Source organism: Sebastes fasciatus, chromosome 17, assembly GCF_043250625.1.
Source record: "Sebastes fasciatus isolate fSebFas1 chromosome 17, fSebFas1.pri, whole genome shotgun sequence".
NCBI classification, from domain to species: domain Eukaryota; kingdom Metazoa; phylum Chordata; class Actinopteri; order Perciformes; family Sebastidae; genus Sebastes; species Sebastes fasciatus.
Genome location: NC_133811.1, coordinates 26,029,661 through 26,048,556, shown reverse-complemented (window position 1 = coordinate 26,048,556; position 18,896 = coordinate 26,029,661). Strand labels below are relative to the sequence as shown.

General features: G+C 41.3%; 1 protein-coding gene and 1 long non-coding RNA gene across 4 annotated transcripts in view; one reads left to right on the top strand and one right to left on the bottom strand.

Moving 5' to 3' along the window:
- Positions 1-18,896, top strand: part of LOC141753785 (uncharacterized) — a 62,750-nt gene that overhangs the window by 542 nt on the left and 43,312 nt on the right. The gene's annotated exons all lie outside the window — the stretch shown is intronic.
- Positions 633-18,000, bottom strand: LOC141753784 (serine/threonine-protein kinase Sgk1). Of its 2 annotated transcripts, none has more exons than XM_074612345.1 (13): positions 17,659-18,000; positions 6,380-6,455; positions 5,452-5,527; positions 5,317-5,357; positions 5,150-5,207; positions 4,960-5,043; positions 4,717-4,848; positions 4,514-4,626; positions 4,264-4,387; positions 4,074-4,169; positions 3,831-3,986; positions 3,627-3,716; positions 633-2,807 (listed from the first exon to the last, which is right to left on the bottom strand). In XM_074612345.1, exons 1-13 carry the CDS (start codon positions 17,684-17,686, stop codon positions 2,649-2,651), a joined length of 1,233 nt encoding a protein of 410 aa, XP_074468446.1. In that variant the 5' UTR covers positions 17,687-18,000; the 3' UTR covers positions 633-2,648. The 2 variants fall into 2 exon arrangements, with proteins under 2 accessions (XP_074468446.1, XP_074468445.1); XM_074612344.1 differs by lacking the exon at positions 17,659-18,000 and adding an exon at positions 7,255-7,517.

The window sequence follows — 18,896 nt, the reverse complement described above, 5'->3', positions numbered from 1 at the left end:
CAGTGAGGGCCCAAGTGCAAATGTACGACGGAGTACATTTCCACATTGAGCGGAAAAAAATCTGAGGTTTTGAGAATAAAGTCATAACTTTACGAGAAAAAAGTAGTAATATTACGAGAATAAAGTCATAACTTTACAAGAAAAAAAGAAAATAACACGTAAAATTACTACTTTATAATATTATGACTTTATTCTCGTAATACTATGACTTTTTTTCTCGTAAACCCATGACTTTATTCTCATAATATTATGAGTTTATTCTAATAATATTACGACTTTTTTTTCTCGTAAACCTATGACTTTATTCTCGAAATCTCAGATTTCCTCAAGTTTAGGCTAATTCGTCTTTTTTAATTGTAAAAATATTGTTAAACAAAATAATTGTTCATAAATACAAGATACAATAAAATAAAACTGATAATAAATCAAGACAAAAACCTAAACCCTATATTGTGTCATTTTTATAGACCAATTTATAATGATAATTTTAATAAATTATTGACAAAGTATTCAGGAGATTATTTGTTAATGAAAACAAGTTAATAGTTGCCCCACTATACTGTATTATGATGTAACATGTTAAGAAAATATTGTGTAAAAATAGCATTATAAACAAACACAGCACACTTGCCTTGAATTTAGAGAATTTATTTGCCATTTCTGACACAGATTACACAATTCAATATCTCAGTTGATCATGTAAATTATATTCTTTTATACAGTAGCAGTGGCATGAAAATAAATATACATAAAAAATACAAAACAGAAAAAGTAACGCTTCCAAATATGGAAGAAAATGATCTAGAACTGTGTGTTGCCTTATTTTTTCAATTTTATTTTCAGCAGGCTTGAAAATCCACTCTGTATGCAAACGCCTAAAATGTGGAGACTCATTGCGGCAAAACAAAGTCATGAACAATCTCTGTTTGAGCGAAGATCCTCTCTTAATAACTTAATGAATATTATGAGATCATAAATTACAATTTACACTTCTGCTAAAAGAGATTAAATGATAGTTATTCTTTTGGAGTTAACAAGATTTTATTGCACTTTTCCAGAACCATATCATGCAGTAGGCCAGTGGCTAAACACCGTCAGTGGAAAGCCAGCGCCTGCTCCACCTAGTGGTTCTTTCTTCAAGTTAATGAAGCACTTTTTATATAGATTATTTTCTAGAAAAGGGACCATAAGATTGAGGGAAAAAGAGATATGTACATACAGTAAATATGGATCAGGCCGCCTTGGACAGGCACAAGACATTCACAGTTCTTCTCTACATGATGCATAAATACAAAAACATTTGTAATCATATAGTTGGTCTGGAGTGTTTGCAATAAAACAGCAATCACTTAAATTTAAAAGGAGTTTGATATACAGTATGTGCTATCATTGATGTGGGCCTGTTATTGCTGGTTGAACTCGATATCACAATCTCCTGATCAATAAGAGAAGTCTTTCGTAAACAGCAGATATAAATTAACACAGTCACTGGTTGTAAATGAAAAGGAGTTAGAAAAACCAAATAAAATAAATATAATATATTTTAAATTATGTATGATAAATAAAATATTCCAGGAAATATAATTTTCATTTAATTTATTCATATATATATATTATTTATTTTTATATATAGAATTTATTTATTTATATATATTTATACTACATGCAGAACCTTCTTAAAAGTAAATTTTTGTATTTATTAAAACATGAAAAACCATTTGGTTTTTCAGTAAAATATACGTAACTTTTTCCTTCTACACAGTACCGTAAAACTTCAGTTTCTGAGGACAAACCGGTCAAAAGAAAGTGTTTTTTGTTAAAGCATACCATAGTTAACTGTTTGGTCCAAGTATCACTATTAGTGTAAAATATTGAAATCTTTCTTTGTCCAAAAGCAGAGATATGAAATAAGAAGTGGAAAGATATGATCTAGCTGTCTAATCCAAAGTTGCGGATGCTTAAAAGCAGAAGAATGTTTCACTTTTCTTGACCCTCGTTTCCTCAAGTGCAATTGAAAACATGAAAATAACAAATGAATCAAAAACAGTTTTTTAACATAATGTAGACATGTAATGAAGGCATCAACCTTAACGGCTAGCGCCATGGTCAAAAGTCCAAACAAGTGAAACGGTTTTGTGGTTTTTGATAAAGCTGGCTCTTGCCAAATGCCGCTGCTGCTGCTGCTGCTGCTGCTGCTGCTGCTGCTGCTGCTGCTGCTGCTGCTGCTGCTTCCGCTTCCGCTGCCGTCCAAACTGCCTTTGGAACCTCAGGCACTTCTCTTCGTGTCACTTCCCCAGTAGCTGTGAGAGTGATGTTTTACGACCCCAGATTGCACCCATTCTTGGCACACATGTATTATAGTTTTGGGTGGTTGAGGCAGAAGAGTAGGGCCAGTGGTGTTGTGACATGAGAGTCCCTATTCGTACACTCTTCATGCACAAGATCCCTAAACATCTGCCCCTTCCCCCCTCCACCTTGATATTCATGTCCATTTTGTCAGTTAGATCCTCTCATCATCAGACTCTGTAACGTCCCCCAAAACAGGCTGCTCCGGCGTGGTCCCTCTGTCAAAATAAGACTCTCAATCCAACTTCTGTATCCTGTTTCTTGTGAGTTCCCAGGACAGAAAGGCAGAGGTGTGTAAGCGTTCACATAAATTCTCCTGGAGGACCGTAAGAGAAGCCTGGAAACGCTCCGGCTGCTTCCTTGACGCTGCTGGACACAGTCAGGCTGTCGTTGCACAGAGAGGAGGACACGGGCATGTGGGTGAACTCGGTGTCGAAGTGTCGGAGGTCTGTGGGGCCGCTCTGTGAAACACAGCAGGAAGGACATGAATTAGACATGTGATATAATAGAATAGAATAAATAATAGATGTTTACTGCTATGCATTATACTTCTGTATTTTGGTAATTGGTTGATTGTTTAGGGGTCACTGATAAATGACATGGAATCACGCTGGTTCCTGTAGGGTTTGTAAGAAAATATCGGAAAAAAACGAATATCGCAATATTATGTTTTGTGATACTGTATTGATTTTTAATTAATAGTTTACATGCAGTCAATACTTTATTTCATTTGCAAAGAGATGTGCCCTCTAAATGCAAATGCAGATCCCACAGTTCTGTGGGAGTAAAAAAGTAAACTTTTCTTTTCTCAGATTTTATGCAGATGTTGTAGTGTTCTTTATACTATGGTAGTTTTTCTAAAATTAGATTAAAAAAATCGCAATATATCACAATATATTGAATCGGAACCCCTGTATTATGATACGTATCGTATCGCCAGATTCTTGCCAATACACAGCCCTAGGCTCCAGTGAAACAGTCGATTTTGACAATCTATTAGTACATTAAAGGCATTTTTAACCATATTTGGCGATAATTCACTGGTTTTCAAATGAGCATATTTTCTGTTTTTCTTAGTCTCCTGTGATACTAAACATATTATATTGTTGTTTTGGACTGTTGACTGTTAACAGAAACACTTTTGACGACATCACGATGGGTTCTGGGAAACTGTGATGGGCATTTTTCTCTGGCTCTTAGTCGATTAGGCATTTTACCCTATTTCCTGACATGATATAGAGACAAAATGATTAATCAATATCAGTTGCAGTTGAACTTACCACGGAGGGGATGAATGGAGGTGTGATCTTCTTGGCCATCAGGTCCTCCCAGTTGATTGGAGAGAAGAAGGAATGGAACTTGAGTTCAAGCTGGAGGGGAAAAAGAAATTATAGATGAACAGATTGACAGCGAACAAGCTTCACAAATCTCTTACGGGTCTCTATGTTATGCGTGCTTTATGGTTAGCAGCTGTGTGCACTTACAAAGTCATCCTTTACTCCCAGCCTCTTGGTGCGGTCCTTCTGCAGGAGCCCCTCCAGCAGCTCCCTGCCTGCGTTCGACACGTTGGGCTTGAGCACGGGAGACTTGTGCAGGATGTTGTTGTACATCTCGGCTGTGTTGCGACTGTAGAACGGGGGCTGTAAAGCAACAACAACAAATTTATTTAATACACAAACAAGCGATAGAGTGACACTATGAGGCATAAAGTCACAGATTTCACTTACAAGTCCATAGAGCATCTCGTAGAGCACCGATCCCAGACACCACCAGTCAACTGTGCGGTCGTACGCCTGCTTCTGGAGAACCTCAGGGGCCAAGTACTGAGAGGAAAGCGACAAGAAAGAGTCAACTCATGTCCGACGATTAGAATTAGAATAATAAGGATGTATGAAAGTTTAGAGATTTGTTTTGTACCTCTGGCGTCCCGCAGAAGGTTGTTGTTGTACCGTTGGCCTCAACGCCTTCTTTGCAGAGGCCAAAGTCTGTGAGGACAATATGGCCCGATGAGTCTAACAGGATGTTTTCAGGCTTCAGGTCCCTAAAGAAGAAGAAGAAGAAGAAAGGTTGTTTAAAGTTACTCCTATAAACTTCCTCCTTCAGTTCAGTTCAGCACAGATCATGTTCACAAATGTCCATAAGGGGGTGCTGTGGGATCGCTCTTTACCTGTACACAATGTGCAGGGAGTGGAGGTAGCCAAGTGCACTTGCAATTTCCGCAGCGTAGAACCTGGCTCTGGGCTCCAGGAAGATCCGCTCTCTCTGGAGATGATAGAACAGCTGGAGAGGAAACAGACAAACATCTGTCAACATCATATACTTGTATATATTCTGACCTGATTTCTGGGCGTTTTGAGATTTTGAACTCACCTCTCCACCGTTAACGTAGTCAAGTACAAAGTAGAGCTTGTCAGTAGTCTGGAAGGAGTAGTGCAGGCCCACCAGGAAGGGATGCTTGATGTTCTTCATCAGCACACTACGCTCAGCCATGATATGCTTTTGCTGGAAGGAATATATCAAATTGATTATAATGCTGTATTTGACAGAAATATGAACTGAGGTGTTGATCTTTGCAGTTTTACTCATAGTTCACGATATGATATGAAAACACACCTCTTTCTTCTTCATGATGATTTTCTTCTGTAGCACTTTGACCGCGTAATATTTGGTGGACTCCTTGTGTCGAGCCAGCAGAACCTGTTTAAAGAGCAAACATTTGCATCAGTGATGGCGTTAACAGCCGTGACAGGCGTGAGCAGATAAGACAAGTTAGTTACACAAAGAAGAAGTTAGACGGACTGACCTTTCCAAAGCTGCCTTTGCCGATGATTTTGAGGTAGTCAAAATCACAGGGTTTGATCCTATAATGTAGAGAAACAAGAATATGATTAGGATTTTTACTGACACATATTTTTACTAAATTGCTGCTGTGTACATTTAAAATAAATAAGTTTATATAAGGCTACTTACTGAGTGTCCTCAGCCAGTGAACTTCGTGAATTTAGGTACATCTGAAAGATACGAAATGGAGAAATTTATTATATGTACATTGACATATTGTGGAAAGAAAATGAGTCAGATTGTCAGTTAACAGTTTCTGCTTACCGGACTGTCAGGAAGTTCATTTTCAACCTCCTCGTTTTGATTCTCATCAATCTTCAGGAAGTTGTTAACTTCAACACTGGGGAAAGAAAAAAACATAGAGATGGTTATAAGATTAAGTTTCAGCTGACTTTTTTAATAAGCTGAATGAACGTTCCCTGCTGTGAATGACCGTCTGAAACATCCAGACAGGTCAAGTTTAGGACACAGTCACCTAACATGTAACAGCCTAACCTGTCCTGAGAAAAAAAGCTTAAGCCGCTGACCCGTGACAAGAGGGTTCAGACCGGCTCTGCAGGACTCAGCGGGTCCAGATCAGACGACCTTCCCTTCTGAAGGAGACAGATTTATAGCTATAGCACGCAGGTTTTTGGTTTCTTTATCTTAAACAGCAGCACCACCAGACCCCGACCTTGTTGAGTTGATTGGGACGAGGCCAGGTATCATGTAATAACTGAGTTGATCCCTTGTCTAGGGAACACAGGGGATTTGCTGTAAAGGTGATTAGGCAGTGCTATAGGGAGGTTGTTAACAGGCTTGTCATGAAAGGACTATTCTTGCACTTGGCTACTTGGACCCAGATTATGCTTTTATAACAGAATGTCCTGCCAAACTCAAATGGCTGATTGGATTAGCCACACTACTGATCATGTTTGTTTATTTTGTTTATTTATTTTGCACAATTTAAGACTACACAACATAAAAAAAAAAAAAGAATAATATACAGTGCAGGAAGAGGCAAAAAACCCAAACAAACAATTACAACAAGATATATATATATATATATATATATATATATATATATATATATATATATAATAACAACATGAAATCATCATGAATGGGCTAATGATCAGGAATAAATATAGAGCCACAGATGCTCCTTTTAATCAATCCAAATCTATTTATCTTTATAATAAAAAATACTCACTGTTGGCAGATATGTGGGGTCGACACCAGCTTCTGGATGAAGTCATTCAACCCCATTTTTCTCTCCTTGATGAAGGCTGCAAAAGGGAGAGAGAGAATAGACATTAATTCATGGTTTAAATATCACTCACCACACATGATTAGGGTAGAATATATATATAGCTGTAATCCCTCTGCTCCAAATATCCTGTTATAGGGCAGGTTTGCGTGTGTGCATGGACCTCTAATGCTGCGGGCTTATACGTTATGCAACCTCTCAGGTCACCCATTCAGATACCATAACATGGGATGCCAACAAAGCATTTTACACCCCAGATCTTTATTATTACACCAACAGTTTCTTTCCCAGATTTTCTTGTGATATTTCTACAAATTTGTCCCTAAATATAAATATAAATATAAATATAAATATATATATATATATATATATATATACATACAAAGATATTTTTCCATCCCAGATCTTTATTACACCAACATTTTTTTTTTTTGATTTTAAGGCAGATTTCTTTCGATATTTCTATATATATATATATATATATACATATATACATATATATGTATATATATGTGTATATATATACATATATATACACATATATATATATATACACATATATATGTATATATATATGTGTATATATATATATATGTATATGTGTGTGTATATATATATGTAAAAAATATATATTTATATATATACATATACACATATATATATATATATATATATATATTATAAAACAAAAAAACACTTTACTCTGAGGTTAAATTCATCTCTTGACAGCTGTTTGTCTTCAATAAATAATAATCAATAAATTTCACTAATCAATACATAAGCATCTTCAGTGATGGGTATGATGAATAGTGGCTCACCAGTGAGAACAGTAACAATCCCCCTCATCTTGCAGTAAGTCAGATCACATCCAGCTTCAGTCATCGCCATGGTTACTGATAATATCCAATAAATGAAGAAACCACAGTAGTTCCGGTAGGATCCTTTTCTAACCGTCAAGTTTCGTCACGACCGTTAATAAACAGAACACCCAGCAAAGCTTCAACTGTCCTCGCGCTCCGCTCTCAAACTGCTGCTGCCCACACTGCGCGAGCCAGCGCGGTTTATATATACGGAGCACGTGGTTTCTCTGAAGGTCACGCCCATTTTTTCTTCCCCCCGTCACCCGTGTTGCCACGGCAACCACGTGACATCACGGGATTCCGCTGCAGCCATATTCAGCCTGCAGGAGGCGGCGGGGGATGACGAGAGGAGAGAGAGCTCTCTGCAGAGGAGGAGGAGGGAGGAGGGAGGAGGCGGTGAGAGAAAGCACCACCACCACCTCCTCCTCCTCCTCCTCCCTCCTCCTCCTCCTCCTCCTCCTCCCTCCTCTTCCTCCCTACACCACCACCACCACCTCCTCCCTCCTCCTCCTCCCTTCTCCTCTTCCTCCCTACACCACCACCACCACCTCTTCCCTCCTCCTCCTCCTCCTCCTCCTCCTCCTCCTCCCTCCTCCTCCTCCTTCTTCTCCTCCCTCCTCCACCTCCTCCTCCTCCTCTTCCCTCATCCCTCCTCCATCCACCCCCTCCTCCTCCCTTCTCATCCCTCTACCTCCCTACACCACCACCTCCTCCCCCTCCTCCTCCCTCCTCTTCCTCCCGCCTCCCTCCTCCTCCTCCTCCTCCCTCCTCTTCCTCCCGCCTCCCTCGTCTTCCTCCCTCCACCTCCTCCTCCTCCTCTTCCTCCCTATACCACCACCACCTCCTCCCTCCTCCTCCCCCTCCCTCCTCCTCCTCCTTTTCCTCATCCTCCCTCCTCCTCCTCCTCTTCCTCCCTACACCACCACCTCCTCCCCCTCCCTCCTCCTCCTCCTTCTCCTCTTCCTTCCTCCTCCTCCTCCTCCTCCTCTTCCTCCCTACACCACCACCACCTCCTCCCCCTTCCTCCCCCTCCCTCCTCCTCCCTCTTCCTCCCTACACCACCACCACCTCCCCCTCCTCCTCCTCTTCCTCCCTACACCACCACTTCCTCCTCCTCCTCCCTCCTCCTCCTCCTCTTCCTCCCTCCTCCCACCACCACCACCTCCTCCCTCCTCCTCCCCCTCCCTCCTCCCTCCTCTTCATCATTTCCTCTCAATGGAAAGCACCCAACTGTCTGTAATCAGCCGTACAAAAGAGATTAACGTTATTAAGAGAGGAGGAAACAATCACAAGAGCTGATACAGTTTTATTTTTTTGGTGACTGCGTTCAGACCCTCAAAATGTGCTGCTCCCTGCAGTCGCTTTATTTTGAAAGGACGTGGAGAGAAATGTATGTCACGACTGCTGCATTTCAGCTTCTGCCTGCAAACAGCTGCAGCTGGTATAGACTGCACATAATGTACATATTACATTTATTTATTGCACATACTCCATTTATTTATTGACGGACTGTGCACACTATGTTCACCCATTCACTCTGTATCTTTCATATCTCTATTATTGTTTTTATAATTTTTGTATACCTCTACCTCTCCTGTGTTTCACTCTGTTTGCTGATGTTGCTGCTTTGAAACCTGAATTTCCCTCTGGGGATTAATAAAGGTTAATTTTATCTTATCTTACTCCACATATATATCTAATGCAAAAAGAAAAATAACAAAAGCTGCATCCGCCTTTGTTTAAATCCATGCAATTTCCACAAAATCTCCATCAATAATTAATGGATTTCAAGCGGCCGACGGGGACAAGGTTATAAAGGTGACTCGGCGGTGGCAGAATTATATAAATTCAGAGAAATCACACATGACATCATGCTCGTCTAAGCCGAAGCCAGTCCAGCTGTGACAGATGTTGTCCATCTGTAACCCTGTAAAGTTACATAACTGTGCCATAATGCAGATAGCTATACTGCCTGGGGAGGAGAGAGAGATGCATAGCAAAGTTTCCACTGAGTGGTCGTGATATTTAAGCAGAGATTATGTGGCGTTCGTTGATTAAAGTGTCGTATGATCACTCACAGAGTCTATAGTGTTTTATCTGCTTTTACTCCACTGTATATCAGAGACTTTTTTTTACCCCACTTCAAATATTTGGCAGCTTTAGTTGCTTTACAGATAAAGATTCATGTTTTACCTAGAAAATATAATGTATTGTTATCAAAGCTGAAACTATAAGTTGATTAAAGATGTTTCCAGCTTCTCGAATGTGAGAATCGGCTGCTTTTAAAGGGGAACACAACCCAAATTAAGATTTAAATTCAGGCTGTCAAAGTTAAAGCAAATTTGTTTTAACGCCATTAATTTCTTTAACACATCTTTAGATTTTTAGGTTGTAAAGAGTTGTAAAGCTAGAGTGAAGATACTTGCATCATATGAAACTAGAAATTAAAGGTCCCATATTGTAAAAAGTGAGATTTTCATGTCTTTTATATCATAAACCAGGTTTAAGTGCTTTATAAATACTGTTAAACTATCAAAACACTCAATATACGGAGAAATACACGCAGCCTGTATTCAGAAATTGTGTGTTTGAAACAAGCCGTTAGGATTTCTGTCCACTTGTGATGTCACAAATATACAATATTTAGACCATTACACGGTTTTAAACGTAAACATTCTAAATGTGTCCCAGTTTATTTCCTGTTGCAGTGGATGTGAATAACATCAGCTGACAGGAAGTAAACATGGACCCAAACTATTGCCTAGCAACGCAATTCCTTTGAAATTCCGTTGAAATGCACTAAAACGGAGCGTTTCAGACGGAGGGTAAATACAGGTATGTTCAGACAGACAGTATGAGGAAAATAAAGTGTTTTTTGAACATTACAGCATGTAAACATGTTCTAGTAGAAACCTAAAATAAAAGTATGAACCTGAAAATGAGCATGATATGGGACCTTTAAGGAATCCATTGGTACCAACCATGTCATACTAGCTTGTGGCCAAGGAGGCTAAATAATGCTCCAAACTTGCGCTAAATTTTGGCGAGGAAAAACTGGCATGGCCTTTTTCAAAGGGATCCCTTGACCTTTGACCTCAAGATATGTGAATGAAAATGGGTTCTATGGGTACCCACGAGTCTCCCCTTTATAGACATGCCCACTTTATGATAATCACATGCAGTTTGGGGCAAGTCATAGTCAAGTCAGCACACTGACACACTGACAGTTGTTGTTGCCTGTTGGGCTGCAGTTTGCCATGTTATGATTTTGGCATATTTTTTGTGCTAAATGCAGTACCTGTGAGGGTTTCTGGACAATATCTGTCATTGTTTTGTTTTGTTAAGTGATTTGAAAACAAACTATCAAATTCTCACATTTGAGAAGCTGGAACCAACAAATGTTTGCTTAAAGAATGACTAAAAGGATTGTTCGATCATCAAAAGTTGCAATCAACTAATCAATAAATCAACTGGCCATTTTTGACTGTAAACACGAATGAGTCTATAGCCATGGATGTATAAAGAGACGTCTGTAAACCAGAGGATCATTTCGAGGTAGATTAACGTCCCAGTACAAACACTTAAATAGCCCTCATTTAAATCATTATGTCCTAAAAGTTGTAAATTAACCAGAGTTATTTTCCTCGGCATAATGAACGTGCATCAGACCCACGGGACTGCACCGCCCTGCACGCTCATATGACATATCTGGTTCTGCCAGCTTCCTGCTGGCTGTGTGCGGCTGTAATAATGGAGATATCGGCTGTAATTCATGACTTTTATTATCTAATAATAAACCCATGGGCTGTGTGCTGTAAGCCTGTACCGTGGTGGATGTATTAACGTCTCTGTTCCCAAACAACCGGCTATCAACCAGTAGCCAGTATTTAGAATTTAATGTAGTTGTAGGCTATTTACTAACACGCAGGGCAAAAGCACAGGACACAACCTCTCATACATCCATGGTCTGTGGTCTATTGGACATCCATTTTGGATACTTGACGTTAAAAAGTTTGAGATTGCTCTCAAAATCTGTGTTGGATTTTTCTAACTTCCTTGTATGTCCATCGCTCGCTTTATGCTCCTCTGGGGAAAAAAGTTAAACAAGTAAGTAAATAGTTATAATAGTATGGATATTTATAATTTTGCCATTTCGGTAGAGACATTAAAATGATGACGATAGAATAGAAATCATTTTTTTGTACTATTGTACGGCACTTTGTAGGCGGATGTTTTACTGGCGTCTTGTAGCCGCTTTCAGTCCAGAATGGCGGAGGCGTAGCTCTGCTGCTGGGCACTGATGTTGCAATTGAACGAACCATTGACTTTCACTTCTTAGCAATATACGTTCTTTGCCCGCTCCCTATGTCGATATAAACAGCTCATTCTAAGGTAACGAAAACACAACAACTCTTAAATACACAGTGTTACACACTGATCTTTTTAAGTAAAGGATCTGAGTACTTGTTCCACCACTGTTATTAAAAACATCTGCCAGAGATTCATTCATCTGTGAGAGGGGAACTTCTGGGTTTTGTCCCCAGTTTGACATGTGACAGTCCTTTATAAATTAAAGGAAGTGAGATATCACAGGACCGGTCGTTCTTGTATTGGGGAAAGAGGAAGTGCCGTCTTAATCTGTGGCGCATGGGCCCAAACTGAAACTGGCTGTGTGTGGAGCCAGCCAGCCAGCAGCGTATCATGTCCTACCAGCCAGCAGCGTATTATGTCCTACCAGCCAGCAACGTATCATGTCCTACCCTGGAAAGCTACCTGAGCAAACACTCCCAGCTCAGCTTCAGCTCTGTTTACTCACAGGAACGCACCGGGTCCGGTTGCATGACAGCGACACCTCTCACCAGTCTTTGTGTGGGGCCCTTTCCTCACCTCATGTAGTCTTACTCTGAATTATTCAAGTGTATCACGTTATCATCTCTGGTAACACGTCGAAGGACAAACAGGACTTGGGCAGTTCCCACGAACGGCACCATTTCTCTTTGTTTGATTTGCATTGTTTCTGTTGTGATGGAACAGGAAGTCAGGTGCTGTTGAGCAGCTGGTTGAAGAAGTACTTCCCCTTTTTACAGTACATGATGTTTTTATGAGTAAGAGGTGTGAAAGGAATCTCGCTGTCACGTCTTTCCTGTTATGATAGAGAAAGATGATTTGTCCCCGTAGGGAGGTTTGAGATCACTACAAATGAACTGAACATGCATTAGAGATGGTATGTCTTTCAGTTTCTCTATGAGTGTCTCTCTAGTGCCAGATTAGTCGGGTTTTATTTAGCACCTTCACAAAGGCTTCCCGCTTTTCCGTCGCTCTGTCCAACCACGCGTTTGATGCTGAGCAGACGAGCAGCACTTGGAGCAAGTCGTGTGAGTCGCCTGCCAACAGATCCATAAAAGTCTTTCCAACTCTCGCGGGGTGCCATCGATCACAACTCCCCGGCCTCAGCGTGACACCACTTGTGCCACATGATTATAGGCTCTTTCTGGGGCTGCAGGTTGGTGCGTGAGTTGCATGGAAAATTAGCCCCAGCGTGTGCCTCTCATGTTACATTCCAGTCACAGAGCTAAGCATCCTTTTTTACCTGACGATCTTTGAAAAACAAATTAATTTACGATTAATCACAATTAACTATAGACAATCATGCAATTAATCACTATTAGATATTTTAATTGATTGACAGCCCTAAAAAAATATTGATTATAGCACCTTTAAAGACTTCTCTTAACATCTGGATAAAAAAATATTTTGTCTGTTGCACAATAAACATGTTTTTAACCCGTTTGTCAAGTTGCAAATGTATTTCCTAATCCAAAGTATCTGAAGATTATACATGTCCTTACTCTTTTTGTAAAACAAAGGCAAAATATGGCCGTTTTGTTCTGGATTTTTAGAAAGAAAAATCAAAAATCAATATGCTGATATGCTGTAACTGATACATACTGAATACATTTTCTAAATTTTGGTTCATATCGTGCAAATTGAGCTGGAGGAGCTTATCAGATACCATTTTTAAGGATTCTGGAAATACCTTCAGAACAGTTTTAAGTGATGTTAAACGACCTTCTTGATTTTTCAAAGATTGCTGGGTATTTATTTATCAGAAAATCGGATGCTGTTTAACTCTATGACTGGAGTGTAATACACGAGAAGCTAGACTTCTACCTGCTTAGCCTCCAGTGTGGTGGGTAGGAGGCAGCAGAAGCTGGATGAATGAGTCATACATGCAAACAGGTCCTCGCTGACCAACCGTAGGGCCGGTAGGAAGGCTGTCGGCTAATGAGGATGGAGGATCTCTAATTATAATGTCGGTCTTGTTGACCGGCTATGATGAGCGATCACGGCCTTGTGTGTTTCACACCCACACGGTCATACCGACATCATCACCCTCTGCTCTCGATCTCTACTAATATCACATCTCTCTCTCCTTCCTGTTCCTGTTTTCAGTTTCGAGCTTGCGCCGTCTGCATCGGTTCTGTCTCATACTCTTGGTATTACTCATGCAGAGAACCGCAGAGACGCAGACCCGGAGGTGTTGGTCCGGTCCGACGGCGTTGCAGTGCAGCCTCAAGCCGCAGCAGCGACTGGGTGCACATTTTGGCTCGTGAAACCCCAGAGTTAGAATTGCTCTTTCGTCTTTGTTTCCCTTCTGAATTTACCAGGCAGGAGATGAGGTTATTTTATTTTTCTCCATTCTCCACGGGGGGATTAAACGGCTGCTCATACGCCTGCTTCATCAGATAAAAAAGAAATGTTTGCTCTCTTATGTGATGACTCAGACATACATTGCTGCCAAATTATTCCTAATGAAGCATTAGTTTAATTTGCTGCCAAGCAAGTGGGATGATCCTGCCTATTTCCAACCGCAGAGCGTCTATTAATTATATTAATGTGACTGCTGTAATTACTATCTGGTACTACCTCCAGTCTAACATCATATTTCTGCTCTGCTAGACGTTACTCTGGTTTCCTGAGCGGTACAGAAACTATAACAGTTCAGTAAAAAAAGGAAGCACATAAATAAAGTCAGAAGCCATTTTCATTCAGAGCACCAGACTCTCATTCACTAGCTGCTCCTCCCATGTCGGCCAAACATCATGAATCAGTGGACAGTGGTGACTTCCGTTATTGAATGCAGTTCCTGTTTCTCTGTTCGTGGCCTGCATTGTGTTCATATGAAAACAACAAGTGACTTGACACGTGGAAAAAAAACTCATTTAAACTCCTTCCTGCTTGTTGAATACATAGATTGTATATAATATAAGTGGACGTAGTCACCGGGACGTCACCCAATGGTTTGTGGACTGCCATTTCAAAGCCTCAAGATCGGCATTTTGTCCGTCGTAATCTTGGTATTTGGCCATTGCCATGTTGGTCTTTTGCAACCAGAAGTGACACAAGAAAATGAAAACACGGACAACTCCCAGACCGGACAACGCCGTGGTAGCGACCTGTCAATCACAAGGAAGCCCCGCCCTAAAGCATCCCCTGCTTTATGGTCTATTTGACTCTAAATGGGACCATAATTTACTAAATGAACATCATGCTGTATTGAAGAAGACTTGAAACTAGTGATTGAGACCATAAACTCATGTTTACAATGTTTACTGAGGTAATAAATCAAGTGAGAAGTAGGCTCATTTTCTCATAGACTTCTATACAATCTGGCTGTTAGAAAGAATGCAAGTTCAGCATTGGCTTTGCTTCTCAGACCCCGTGGTTGCCCACTGGTTGAATATCAACATTGCCCTCTGTAGCAGCACACAGACTAGCGTAAATAAAGCGAACACACTTGCACAATTTATTAATTTGATCCAGTTTGCGGTCTGAGTGTTGATGGCTCCGCAGATTCAGCGTAAACCTCATGAGGTCAGTTATCGCTATGAAATATTCATCTGGAAAACATCCGCTGAGAATCAATCGAGTGTGGCAGCCGGAAACCAATTAATGACTTGTGATGATGAACAAGTGTCATCGTTTTGCGAATTTGAACCGGTTACCAGTTTTGTGGCCTTGAATGTCTGGAGTCTAGTCAACAGAAACTAAAACAAGACATGGATGATGGAAAATGAGGCGTGGTTGTCTCACTTCAAGTTCATTCAGGAACTTTGGGGATTTCACTGTGGATATTTCACAGAGGAATTTCCCCAAACAGATATCGTGTTTTTCCAGTTTGATAACAGGCCGTGAAAGCTCAATGAGTGGAGCATTTATTCAGTCAGGTGCAGGGGGAATATAAGGGAGAGTTTTCAGTTATCTGAATCAGTTTGTTAAAGAAAGTCTGATCCAATCACCTGCAGAGTAATTTAAAGTCTACGCCCACTCATGATGCCCCTAATCCTAACAAATACCTACTGAGCTTTTAAGACCCCAGTGAGCAAAGTAAAGGTTATATGCCTGCTCTGTGAGGCTGTGAGGAGTGGAGGCCCAATATGTACATCTAGCCATGGCTAACAACAGTCAGTAAATCAAATGCTCTGACAAAAAAAGACAAAATCCAGTATCTGTGGCTGCCGCAGGACTGTAATAAGCCCGTCCAATCATTCATTTGGTGCCTTTCTGCCTACCTTCCACTAGTTTTTCCACAGATTTAGGTACTTTTAGAGCTAGTGCTGCTAGCTACTTTCATTGGAAAAGTGTTGGCAACACTGGGCCGGTTTTTTTTGGTTGGATCATTGTAAAAATCTAGCGTACTCTTGCTAGTTTCTCAACCTTACCGACCCTAGCTTTGAAAGAATAGTGGACATTTTGGGAAATACGCTTTGCTTATGAGAGTTAGATGAGTATTGGTACCACACTCAATGTCATGTACGATGAATTTGAAGCTGCAGCTGGTTAGCTTTGCTTCGCACAAAAATGTAAATATACAGTACAGTGGAATATCTACAAAAATCAGTGAAAAGGGAAGAGTTTTTTGGGGTTATGTGCTGGATTATTTCTTGGCCGAGTGATGGTACGTGTCCACAGGGGCATTTTTTATCGCGAGGGGACGTGACGCTTCCCAACATTGGACGCTTGGTGGGCGTGTCGCTAGGACAGGCTCTCCCCACCTGATTGGACGAACGCTTTCCTGCCGTGGGCTGCTGCTCCCAGCTTTCAAACCGGAACCAGTATGGAGGCTCGTTTGGAAACTTTCTTCTCTTATTTCACGAAAGTAGTTCACTGAAATGTGTTTCTGAAAACATTTGAGGCGAGAAATAATCCATACAGTTGCTGAATCTGTCTTTATTTTGGATCAACAACGTTTATTTTAAAAGATCCTCGGGAGTTTCGAGAGGCGGCGAGTAGCGTCGGACACCCGTGATTTGCATAAAGTGGACGAGCCCTCAACTTTATGCAAATGAGGAGCGGGCGTCGTGACACCTAGTCTCTCGAATCGCGACGCCACGCTACCAGAATGCATTGCGCGGCTGCTTACATAGACAATGAATGGGGGGCGTTGAAAGCACGGAGGCTGTGGACACACACCATAACAGTAACTTTGTGGAGTCTTGTCGTCACAGTTAGGTCACCATACAACCAGCAAACTAGATGAAACAAAGGAGCTATAACGTGTTAATGAGTGAGGCTTATTTTGTTACCCTTGGACAGAGCCAGGCAAGGCTGTTACCCCGTTTTCAGTCTTTAATGCTGAGCTAAACTAACCATCGGCAAGCTCTAGCTTCATATTCAACCACACAGACATGAGAGGAGTTTAAATTTTCTCATCTAACTCTGCAAGAAAGTCTAATTTCCCAAAATGTAGAACTATTTCTTTAAGGTTTAGGGGCTTGAAATGATCAAACGTACTTTTCAATTTTTTATTATTAGCCCTGCTTTTTCATCTGTATCCGTGGGACCAAAACAGTTTTCACTGAACGCCGAACCATCCGATCTTTCCAGCCCTGGTTAAAATATGGAGGCCCGGCAGTAGCTTTTATCCTCTCAGGTGACAAATGAGATGAGGAGCAGGGTTGCTGTAGGGAGAGGGGAGAGTCTCTGCGTTGGACATTACAATATTAACCAGACAACGCAAGAACAGACCGCCAAGGAGTGCTGGTCTGGATGATGCCTTTTTTGAATTTGGCATGTAGTTGTTTGTGTAGCCAAAAAAGCAATCTTAAACAGTGGCAATGACGTCAATGCAGAAAGGAGGAGAGGGCTGAATAGTTAATAAACAGTCTTAAAGACACACGATTAAATAGGCATAGATATTTAGATGATTGAGCTGTTGGATCGAGACAAGAATGTTTCCCCACAAAAGAGGAAAAGTTGCACGTCTCAAGGTGCATCCTCCTCTGCTGCGCCGCTGAGAGGCTGCACATATATTCCCCAGACAGTCTCACAACACAGACAGAGAATTAAAGGAGCGCCTACCGATGAAGGATTTCTTGCCGGTCTTCATGTCCTCCTAAGTGTTTGATTATATTTGTCTATCGGGCACAGAGTCTCTGATGAATGAACGTCTGTCTGCTGCAGAGTGTCCAGGTGATTGAGTGCATGAGAGAGATGTAGTCCTCCTGTAAATATATGCCTCCCTCTCTCTCTCTCTCTCTCTCTCCGTCTTCTTTATCAATGGCTCTCACTGCAGCTCTGGTCGGGGAAAAAAAGTCTTTCGATTCACAGGCAAATAACTTTCCCCGCTGCACTTCCCTTTTCCCTCTGCCGTTCCTTCCTCTTATCGCCCTGCCTGCGCTGCGACCAAATAAACCAAAGATCTGTGACGCACCTGCTTCTCCTCCTCTATACACCCACCACCACCACCACCCCAACGCATCACCCCCACCCTCATCTGTTCTTTTATCTACCTGGAGAGCCTCGGAACAAAACAAAAGCAGGTGTCTGGTTACGGCTCCCCTGAGCGTGGGAGTCCCGCCGGAGGCTGAAACCAAGTCTCCATGACACGGGAACCACCTGAGGAATATAGGGGAACAGACAGCGAGTGTTTAAATCTGCTTTTAATTGGTCACCGCTGCACAGGAGATGTGCTCGCCGCTCATCAGCTCTCCTCTACCTCCTTAGTTTGCTGTCTCTGAGGAGTTTAGGAGGGGTGGGGGGGGGGGGGGGGGGGGGTAAAATCATCCGGTTAGTCACACTCACTGGCGGCCCTGAGGGCTTTGTTAGCTGTCTGCCTCGGGCTGCAGGCCATCAGATACAATGAGTGCTATGTGATGAGGAGCGAGGTCGGTGAGGGGCTGACGTACAGGAGCAACAGCAGCATCACTGATGAGTCGGGCTGTTTGTCACACAGAGAGGTGCTGCGTTGAATTAGGAGTTCTGGACCAGTGAACTACAATCATACTGTAAAGATGATGGGTTGCGATTAGGGCTGTCAATCGATTAAAATAATTCATTGCGATTAATCGCAAATTACAATTTTTTATCTGTTCAAAATGTACCTTAAAGGGAGATTTGTCAAGTATTTAATACTCTTATCAACATGGGAGTGGGCAAATATGCTGCTTTATGCAAATGTATGTATATATTTATTACTGGAAATCAATTAACACAAAACAATGACAGATATTGTCCAGAAACCCTCACAGGTACTGCATTTAGCATAAAACATATGCTCAAATCATAACATGTCAAACTGCAGCCCATCAGGCAACAAC